The following is a 10,961-nucleotide window of genomic DNA, read 5'->3' as shown; positions in this document are numbered from 1 at the left end:
CTCTTCCCTCTCTTGTATTCAGCTGGGAGGGGTGGGGGCAGGGGCAGCATTCAGAGCATCTTCTCAGGAACTCAACCGAATGTAAGCACTCTTGTTCACTCTTCCTTGCCATCATCCCTCCCCCTGGCCAGTTTGGAAGATTGTATCGCGAGTGTGTGTTTGTGTCTGTGTGTGTAGTCTGTGTGTGTGTGTAGTCTGTGTGTTGGGTCTGTGTGTGTGGTCCGTGTGTGTAGTCTGTGCACTCTCTGTGTGTGTGTGGTCTGTGTGTGTGTAGTCTGTGTGTGTGTGTAATCTATGTGTGTTGGGTCTGTGTGTGTGGTCCGTGTGTGTAGTCTGTGCGTGTGTGTGGTCTGTGTGTGTGTGTGGTCTTTGTGTGTCTGTGGTCTCTGTGCGTGTGTGTCTGTGGTCTGTGTGTGTGTGGTCTATGTGTGTGTGTGTTTTATCTTCCCTGCACATGCTCCTTGAGTGCAGAGTCTGTGCCTTACCCATCCTGAATCCTGGGGGACATAGCACACGGTCAGGCCTCATTTAAGCGCCTGTTCAGTGGAGTCCCTCCACAGTGGAGGTTCAGCTCTTCCTCCCAGCCAAGATAAAGCAGCTGCCACCCTCACTCACCCCAGGGCAAAACTCTGCCGCCAACACCACAGTTCCTGGTCTGGTAACTTCCCAGACAGCAGGGGAGGCCAAGGTTTCTTGCATCCCTTATGGATGGCCGCATCATCGGGGAATGGACAAAATTCACCCGCCTGCCACACTGCTGCCGTGAGGACGTGACAGGAGGACAGCAGTGGACCTAAAGGGTGAAAGCACTGGAGGCTCAGCAGTAGCTAGATTTTCAGGCTCAGGAGGAAGGGAAGGGCACGTAAGAGGCAAAACAAAATAAGGACTCTTCCTAGTTGGTGTGTATGTGTGGCCTGTGTGTGTGCCTGTGTAGTCTCTGCAGGTGTATGTGGGTGTAGTGCGTGTGCATGTATAGTCTGTGTCTGTGTGTGTGCACGGTCCGTGTGTGTGTGTGTGTGTGTGTGGCCTGTGTGTGTGTAGTCTCTGCATGTGTATGTGGGTGTAGCGTGTGTGTGTGTAGTCTGCGTATGTCCGTGTGTGTGTGTGTGTGTGTGTGTGGCATGGAAGTGAGAGGAGAAGGAGGGATGGAGACATTGCACTGAAAGCCCTTCAAGTGGACCGGGGAGCAATGGCGTCGACAGTGAAAGCACACACACATCAAAACATCACCTAGAAACAGGTGGAGCTTTAATTGGAAAACAAAGCCCCCAGCCTGAGGTGTCTAGTATTTTTCATACCTTACAGGAAACGCCACTGTATCCAAATTTAAGTGTATCTAAAGTCAGAGACTGGCAGTATAAGTTTCTTCTAGATTCCCAGAAGTAATAAATTTCAAAATTTAGCTGGCTTCTAAGCTCATGTGGATTTTAGCCTTAACTCTGACCATTAAACAGGAAGGAGAAAACAGAAGTATATAAAACACCTATATTCTTCCAAAAAAAAGGATCCTCTCACTGCCCTTGCGCTCTCCACACCCTCCCCTCAGTGGACTATTGAAGGCAGGTTATTCTGTAACTGACTCCACACGATGTCAGGCCCCCCCCACTTCTGAGATGGAAACACCACACCTCTGTGCTCGGGTTTATATTTAGCCCCCAAAGCCCAGTCGTCAGAGACAGCAGAGCAAGATTGTCCTATTTTAATCAAAAGTTAGCATATTCTTTAGGAATCCATCCCTGAGGTGACATAATTCTACCTGGAGAGAAAAGAAAGACATCAAAAAAGATTGGGGATAATGATCAAATTCCTAAATATAATGCAGACAGGGTGAATGAGACAAGATCCCACCTTCTAAACCAGACTGAAATGACGCGTTAAAAAGAAACCACGGGGCCGGCCCCGTGGCTTAGTGGTTAAGTGCGCGTGCTCTGCTGCTGGCGGCCCGGGTTCAGATCCCGGGCACGCACCAACGCACCGCTTCTCTGGCCATGCTGAGGGCACATCCCACATACAGCAACTAGAAGGATGTGCAGCTATGACATACAACTATCTACTGGGGCTTTGGGTGAAAAAATAAAAAAAAAAAAAAGAAACCGCTTTACTTTTTTCACAGCTGCTGTCCACTAGCACCTTTTATGCTCATTTTCCTAATTCCCACTGTGCACCAGCAGCATTCAAACAGCCAATAAATATTTTCTAAGAGCCTGCATCCCATTGCAGGACAATCCCACAACCTCCCCTGAGTCTTCACCCCACACACTCCCCTCCTGGGGAGGTCACGTCAGTGTCATTCTAACAATAACTCCCTTTTATAAGCCTCTACGGTGTGCCAGGCGTTCACGTCCATAATTCCATTTAGCCTTCACAAGCCAGTGAAGGACGAGTTCACTCCTTGTACACTGATTTGGAAGCTCACAGAGGCGGAGTGGCTTCCTCCAGGGGTAGAACCAGGTTTTGAACTCAGGTCTGCCCAACTCTAAGGCTGGTACTTTTAACCTCTCCTCCATTGCGTGGCCTCCCGCTGGAATGTCCTTCCTGGAACACAGGGCACGCCTAGGTGGAGCATCCTGCTCTAGGACCACCAGAAAATAAGAACCGGGAGTCCATCCTGGAGCACAGCAGCTGGCCAAAGGCTGCTCCTTTTAAAGCCAACTGCACAGTCCATGAGGTCTTAGAAGCCGACCCATACATAGGTGCTTCCTCCCGCCCAGCCAGGGAACACACACAGACGGTTTTTACCTGCTCGAAGTAGAAGAAGGCTATGGGTTGGTTTTCTCCTCCCAGAACACAGCCACCATCACTCACAACATCAATGACAGCAGCAGCAGCTAACATTTGGGGTCACTCAAGATGTGCTTTCCCCAGATGACCTCATTATATCCTCACCACCAAGTGAAGCAGAAATTATCATCATCCCCATTTTGTACAGATGAGAAAGCTGAGGCCCCAGACCACACTTTGTTATTTTTTAAGTTGTGACGAGGTAGGAAGATCTAAAGGAGACTGGACAACACGTCTATTGCCTGTTGAGGTGACCTGAGACCACCTTGCACTGCGTGGGGGTTTCCTATGGCCTGTGCCTTCCACCTTAGTATCTCAGGACAGTAAAGAGGGCAGCGCTCCTCATTGAATAGATGGGAAAATAGAAGTCTGGAGCAGGTAACTCCTCCTTGGGATCAAGCAGGCCCCTGGTGCCCTGGCAGGGTTGGGGGGGGCGGTGAGGGGAGGCAATGGTACCAGCACTGTAAATGGACACTGCTGGGGACAGACTTCTGCCTGGGAGGTCGGGGTGCGGCCTTACTATAAACCCCAGGCAAACACAGGAGCCTTAGAACTTGGGGCTTTGGAGCCACTGAAAATCACTGTGAGCCGTTAAAAACCTTTTTTTTTTTTTATTGTTCAAAATTTTAAAAAGTTATCTAACCTTGCAAGAAGATAGTATGAAGCACAGACGCACATGATGATAAAGGAAATTCACCGCTGAGTCATCCCAACAATGTACTCTGCATGGCTAAATGCAAACTCAAGGAGGCTCCCAAACCCTGGGCTGCCAAGTACAAATATAAATACCTCATAGCTTAGAGGTGCCCCAGTGCCAGGGTTGAATTCCAGCCTCACATTCTGCCCCATCTCACACATTTTCGTGATGATGTTTATTTAAATTTCCAGATGCATCAAAAAATGATCAAGAGAATCTGGGTTCTAGCTACAGACTGGGAGGTTGTTTTGGTCAGAGAGACATCTGGTAGCTCTTGAGATAAATCACAGTATCCTGCCAAAGGACACTTCTTTTGCCCCAAGCACGGTACCAAGGGGTGCAGAGGAAGCCCCGTTTCTCCTGCTCAGGAGTGCCTGGCATCACCTCTGCAGGGAGGAGGGGCAAGCCCAGAGGGGCACAATGGAGTGGGGGCTTTGCGGCCAGAGCCAGGTGGGCTTGAACACCTGCCCCCTGCTCTCTCTCCTGGACAGTCAGCTCAACTCCCCTGAGCTGGGTTCCCCCATCTGTGCACACAGGACAGTGATGCAAATAGCTCTTGAGGCCAATGTGAGGACCAGCCAAACAAGAGTGACGGCACCTACCTTGGCACCCAGCACATGGCAGCCTCATTGTACTTCAACATCGTCTGTCACTTGACCTTTCCAGGACCTGGGCATCTGTTAGTTTACAACAGGTCCATCGCGGGGTCCACTACAGCACCTCTCAATTCGGTCAGGGAGTTGCGTTACCCATGGGCAGGCAAGCTTTGCTCCCTCAGGGTCCCAATGCAATCCACCTACAAAGGCCACCCCTCCATGAAATCACGTTTGTGAGGCTTACTTTGGGGGGCTGGGTTAGGGGTATTATGGCAGCCTTCTCCCCTTATATATTTCTATATGCTTAATTTCTGCTATAAGTAATTACTATGTTTCTATTAAGAAGAAATAACAGCCATTTCCTTTTCGAAGGAAAAAAATGTCAAATTTCCATCAATTCTTGTTTTCATCTTAGCCCTTGGATGCTTTTACATGTTTATTCATCTTTTTGAATAGAATAAAGGAGAGTCTGGGATTTCGCAGCATTATTTAAAACATTCTCATATTCTATCCTGTAACTTCAACCCTTGTCATTGTCTTCACACAAAGGAAAAGAGCAGACAAGTAGACAGCTCCCTCTGGAACGAACCCGAACAATGGTGTTCATGCCCCTGACCAAGTTGGGTTTGAAAATGAAGAAAGCAGAGTGGTTTCATTCCTACCAGCTCCACACTACTTTCCAACACAAATCAGCTTTCCCACACAGCAGAGTAACATGAAAAGGGAAACTGAGAGCCAGCACAAGCGGCTGGGTAAAGCATTTCTTTGTATATGCATTTCCTGTCTTTTTTTTTTTTTTCTTTAACAAAAGATGTAGCTAAGAAAAAGTTGTATGCAAATAAAACTCTTCTAACTCAAGGGGAATCTTATATGCATTAGGGAAACTATCTATTGAAATATTGACGAATTTTTTAAAGCAAAAAAAAAAAATCCTTCTGTATTTGAAATAATCTTTTTCTAATTAACCTGTTTGATTGACTGATTTTGGACTATACTTGATTTCTTAAAATAAAGATCACTTTTATTATTCTTGGTTCCTTACTAAACTAGTAGAACAATTTGGGGAATCTATTTTTTGACATGTAAATTTCCAGATGCCATTTTTTAAAAAAAACTAGAATTATTACATTTATTTATGGAAAAGGTGATACCATCACAATTCTTCGCTAAGGTGTTAAAGACTGAAAACTTACCAGGAATGGACAGATGTTATGATTTATTCTGGTGCATGTGGAATCATATCAGGGAAATTTGCTCAAGTTTTAGAAAGCATCTATTTTCTAATGAAATGGAATCCTTTCCTGAAGTGGTATCAACCCTCCCTTTCCACAATGGGACACGCATACAACACGAAATTCCCATACATGGGCATCCAGAAAGTAGTCAGGCACGCCTGGCGTGAAGTCCTACAGGGTGGGCGGGAGGGCATCACAGTGCGCCAGCACATGCTACAAACCCGGGACTGACCTCCAGCTATGTGCTCACACTGCACCACAAGATAATTCTACAGGGAAGCGTTTGTATCAGGATGTGACAGGGGGAAAAAACCTCGAAATGTGATACAGGAGCGTGCCACCAGCATGCCTGTGGAACCTACAATTAGGGCCAAGTTCTACAGAGACAGTTGTGTCAGTGACGACTTCACAACGTCCATTTCCCTTTTGCTTTTCTGGTGAGGAAGATCGGCCCTAAGCTAACATCTGTTGCCAATCTTCCTCTTTTTGCTGAGGAAGATTAGCCCTGAGCTAATGTCTGTGCTACTCTTCCTCTATTTTGCATGTGGGGTGCCGCCACAGCATGGTTTGATGAGAGGTGCATAGGACTGCACCCTGGATTCGAACTTACGAACCCCAGGCAGCCGAAGTGAAGTGTGCGAACTTAACCACTTTGCCACCGGGCCAGCCCCATCCATTTCCCTTTTAAGGGAGGCGACCAGAGGTCCCAGCTTGCCTGGGTGGTCCCGGTTTAGGCCAGTTGTCCTGGCATAATTATTAATAGCACCTCCTCTCACTCTTCAAAGTGCCCTGGTTTGGATGATACATTACTCTGTCACCTCACCTTCATGTGTAGCTCACTTAGGGGCCCCCCTCACCCCAGGATGCCCACAGAGCCTTTCCCACAGAGCCTCTCGGTCCAGACTTTTCCACTACTCTCCCTGCCCCACTCCCTCAGGGTCAAGGAACACAAAACAAGTCTTCCTGATTAAAATGTGTGTGTTTGAGAACAGCCTTTAGCAGACAATCACAGAAGGGCATCAACCAGAGAAGTGCATCTAAGGGGTAATCCAGGTACGTGTCTGGCCCAGTGGGACGGCTGCCTCGACAGGGGCTGCCCTTCGGAGTTCACCCCACATACCTCTGAGGCAGGCATTCGGGAGAGAGGCTCACACGGTGCTGGGGACGGCAGATCAGAGGGCTCTGGCCACCCTCACGGCCTCCGCTGTTAAAACCCCCCATCCTTCTCCACCCCCCAAAAAGACAGAGCAAAGCCAGCGCCTGGAAGTTCTCACTGAAGACCTCGCTGCACTGGCCCTGATCATACTTCTCCCTCACAGACAGAGCCAGCCACAGGCAGATTGTTAGATGATTGAAAAGAAACTTTATTCTAATACAGCATGGAAAGTTTTTGAAGTAGGAATTGTTCTTATCTAACCCCCCTAAATAATTTCTTACACTTTCAACATCTAAAAGGTTATTTTCTGTACAATTATATAAATATTTTCATGTCCATATAGACATGATGTTTATGGTCTTAAAAGCTTTTTGAAAAATCAATACACTTAGATTCTTTAGACAATGATTAGCCTAGTCAGAAAACAAGGAACATTCCCCGAGCACAGCCAAGAACAGAGAAGACACAATTGAGGACACACAGCAGGAGGGGCTGGGGAAGGGAAGGAAGACTGAAAACAATAAAAACACAACAAAACCCTGCACTTGGATTTTAGAGGATAAGACCCAGCAAAAACTAAATTATAAGCAAAATTGGAAATGAACCACCCAAGGGGCAGGTGAGATGATTTGTGATCATGCTTCCCGCCCCAGCTGATACAATGAATACATCACCTGGCAGACTTGTTCTTCCAGGAGCAAGGGCCTGCTTCTTGGTTATTCTTATCAAGCAAACTGATATTCAAGGAGGCAGCAGAGAGAAGAGACTTCAGAGCCAACAGACATGGATTTGGATCCCTGTTCTGGCATGTGTCCCGGCTGTGTGATCCTAGGCAGGATACTTTGCCTCTCTGAGCCTGTTTCCCCACCTGTAAAACGTAGACAAGAATACCTACTTTGCTGGTTTGGTGGGAAGATTAGAGGTAAACTATAAAAAGTGCTTACACTGTCCCTGGAAAATAACTGACACTCAATAAATAACTAAAATTATTTTGTGTGTGTGATGAGGGCTCCACCTTAGAATTTACTCTGACTCTACCAGTCTACTCCCACATGGTTCTGTCAATCACCACCCACTTCAGTGCCTAAACCAGCCCCATTCCTGCCCCTCCGATGTCACGCGATCACAAAGAGCCACTGAGAGTGAGTAATAGACTGTCCCTTTGGCAGGCTGTGGGCACCCTTTTCCTAAGGTGCCAACTCAGCGTGCGGAAGAAGTTTGTGGAGGAGAACTGTGATTTCCTCTTATTCAGGTACCACTGTTTCCTCAGAGCTGCACAACCCCAGGGGCACCACTGACATGAATTCTTATTGGACTCCATGAGGTGACAGTCACACAGCAGACCATGCAGTCGAAGCTCTTGGAGCTGGGGAGGTGGTTCCTGCATGCACACGCCTCCCTCAAGAGACACCTGTGCCAAGCACCAGGGCCCCCTAAGTCCCCAGCACCTGGACCCCACAGGAAATCGGATTTTGGACTGGCAGGTCTCAGGCTCTGAGACCTTCACTCCAGTTGGGCAGCAGTGACGGCCAGCAACATCACTCTACTCTGTGGAGGGAGGAGCCACGGCTCCACAGAGAAGGGGCTCGTGAGCAAGAAAGAACTCTCCTCGACTTAAAGAGAAGCCTGGCAAGCTCTCTGGCTGGGCGTGCGAGGGAGCAGATTCAGGCAGAAGGGCACACACGAGGGTGCTTGGAAAAGCGCCAGACAGCAGCAGCAGCAGGACCACCAGGACGCCAGTCCTGCCCTCAGAGGTGATGCCGGGGGATCCCCAGTGTCAAGAACAGAAAAGAGATTGTGCCAGCAGAAAACAACAGGTGCACTTGAGGTAAACTGCGGTCTCAGACACGTGATGCTCATGGGCATCGTCAAAAAGAGCCCAACACTGAGGTTTTTAATGAGTTCTATGGAAAGGCCCAGCTAACTTTTTGGTCCTGATGAGATTTTCCTCATTTCACAAGTAGTCATCCCAAATACTAAAGCAGAGGTCTATAAGGCAGGCTAACTGTCCTTTCCTCTTCTGGAATCCAGCAAGGCTTCCGATAAGCCCACGCCAATAGCATGCTGAGGCCAGGATGCCTGGTCCCTGGGCCAGTGGGATTCAGGTGAAGTGGTCCTGCCCAGGAGCCACATCTGGACAAGGCCATGTGTTGCAGGGAGGAATGACCAGGAATGTCCAGGGAGTGGAAGTCCCCAAGGCTGGAGGGGGGCTTTGTCCACCCGGCGGCTGGTGCTGCACTTGTTCAGTTCAAGCCTCATCCACAGGGAGGGCCAGGCCGGCTGCTCAACCAGGAGATGGGCCCCTGGGTCTGCACCTGCCTGGAGCTTTCAGATGTATTGCTCCTCATCCCTGTCATTCAGGAGCAGAGACCACTTGTCTCCACCATTGTTGGCCGAAGTGTTGTGCCGAGACAGCTTGTCGGACTTCAGGGAGGACAGAGACACCTGGCTGACGTAGCTGACCTGGTCCCAGAGTGTGGCTCTGGGGGGGTCCCGCCGCCGGTCATCCATGCCGATGTGCACACTGACCTGAGATGCGGTCAGCGGCTTCATGCGGCCCTGGGCCTGGGCCTCGTACCTCTCCATATCGGGCTTCTTATAGCTGGAAAGCAAGAATTCAACAGCATTTGAGCCATTCTGGTCACACAAGCTGTCTTTTTTTTTTTTTAAGCCTAGTGAAGGCCTCTCACCCAAGTCTTTCAATAACACGTAGTATCAAAACCTCATGGTTTTTAAAAGAAAGGATATTAAACTCCTGGAGTTCAGGTAAAGTTTGCCTGATTTAGAAACTTCCTATCCAAATGCCTGGCACATAGTAGGCTATCATTAACCTTTGTTACATGAAAGCATGAATAAATAAACATCTTTTTTGAAAAAGGACAAATTATATACAGAGATCCCATGTCTATATATTTACATAAACAGCCCTTGAGCAGAATAACTAGAACGGCCCAGCATGTAATGACTGTTAAGAGGTAAATTATGGCACAGTCATGCATCGCTTAACGACGGGGATACTTTCTGAGAAATGCATTTCGTTGTTGTGCAAACATCATAGAGTGTACTTACACAAACCTAGAAGGTATAGTCTACCACACACCTAGGCTATATGATACTAATCTTATAGGACCACCATTGTATATACAGTCTGTAGTTGACTGAAACACCATTATGTGGTGTGTGACTGTAGTTCCCCCTTATCCACAGTTTCGCTTTCCACGATTTCTGTTACCTATAGTCAATAGTAGTCCAAAAATGTTACATAGAAAAATCCAGAAATAAACAATTCAGAAGTTTTAAATTGCGCACTGTTCTGAGTAGCATGACGAAATCTCGAGTCGTCCTGCTCCAGCCCACCCGGGATATGAATCATCCCTTTGTCCAGGGCATCCACGCTGTAGATGCTACCTGTCCATTAGTCACTTAGTAGCCGTCTTGGTTATCAGATCGACTGTCACGGTATCACAGTGCTTGTGTTCAAGTAACTCTTATTTTACTTAATAATGGCCCCAAAGCGCAACAGTAGAGATGCTGGCAATTTGGATATGCCAAAGGGAAGCCATAAAGTGTTTCCTTCAGGTGAAAAGATGAAAGTTCTCAACTTAAGCAGAAAAAAAATTGTATGCTGAGGTTGCTAAGATCTACAGTAACTTTTATTATAGTATATTGTTACAATTGTTTTGTTTTATCATTAGTTGTTGTTAATCTCTTACTGTGCCTGATTTATACGTTAAACTGAATCATAGGTACGCATAGGAAAAAACACAGTATGTACAGGGCTCAGTACTATGTGAGGCTTCAGGCATCCTTTGGGGGTCTTGGAACATAACCCCCAGGGTCTACTGTATTTGCTTATGGTGCTGATAAATCATTACACACACAGTTGGCTCCACTCACGGCTGTCTCTTCCGTCCTAGCCTCAGGTGAACGAATTGGGAACCTGAGCACAGCACACTCCCATTCCCAGCGCAGGAGATGCACTGGTGAGCCAAATCTGCTTTGTGCAGGCAGAGCGAAAGGGCCTCCTGAGGAGGCTCTCATAAACACGGCCTGTGCTGTGCCCCCGCCACGCTGGGACTCACCACTTGAGCTGCAGCGACGAGAGAACCACAGACACAGAGGAGGCCGCCATGGCCGCTGAGCCCATCCATGGCTGCAGCACGATGCCGATAGGCATGAAGACACCTGGCCGAGGAGAGGACAACACTCACACTGCCGCCCAGAGGAGACAGCAAGGAGCGGGCCCCCACCCTTACCGCCCACCATGAAGTTCTCCTCCTCAGGGTGGCTCAGAAACCCCTGCTGCCGTGTCGTGACCACATGCCCACAGGCCTCTGAGGTAGGCTGTCTCAGACCTGAGCAGTGGGGGGGCTGTCAAGGGGACTGGGGTCTCCCACCCGCCCTGACCTTCCTGGAACCGTCCACAGTTGGCATCACCTGTTTTAGGGGGAGCTCCAGGGGAGCAGGGAATCCCAAGGACCCAGAGGGGCAATGGC

General features: G+C 48.4%; 1 protein-coding gene across 6 annotated transcripts in view; it reads right to left on the bottom strand.

Moving 5' to 3' along the window:
• Nucleotides 1–6,649: 6,649 nt before the first annotated feature.
• The window catches only part of ATP7B (ATPase copper transporting beta), a 98,635-nt gene continuing 94,323 nt past the window's right edge, over nt 6,650–10,961 (bottom strand). For 5 of the 6 annotated variants that reach the window (XM_058548074.1, XM_058548076.1, XM_058548078.1 and 2 more), the window contains 2 exons: nt 10,548–10,650; nt 6,650–9,067 (listed from right to left, as the gene is read on the bottom strand). In XM_058548074.1, coding sequence (XP_058404057.1) covers nt 8,794–9,067; nt 10,548–10,650 — 377 coding nt within the window. In that variant the 3' untranslated portion in view covers nt 6,650–8,793. The remainder of the gene's footprint in view (nt 9,068–10,547; nt 10,651–10,961) is intronic. The other variant, XM_058548079.1, reaches the window with a different exon arrangement.

Source organism: Diceros bicornis, chromosome 9, assembly GCF_020826845.1.
Source record: "Diceros bicornis minor isolate mBicDic1 chromosome 9, mDicBic1.mat.cur, whole genome shotgun sequence".
NCBI classification, from domain to species: Eukaryota; Metazoa; Chordata; class Mammalia; order Perissodactyla; family Rhinocerotidae; genus Diceros; species Diceros bicornis.
The sequence above is the reverse complement of the archived record's forward strand: the minus strand, read 5'-3'. Positions and strand labels throughout refer to the sequence as shown.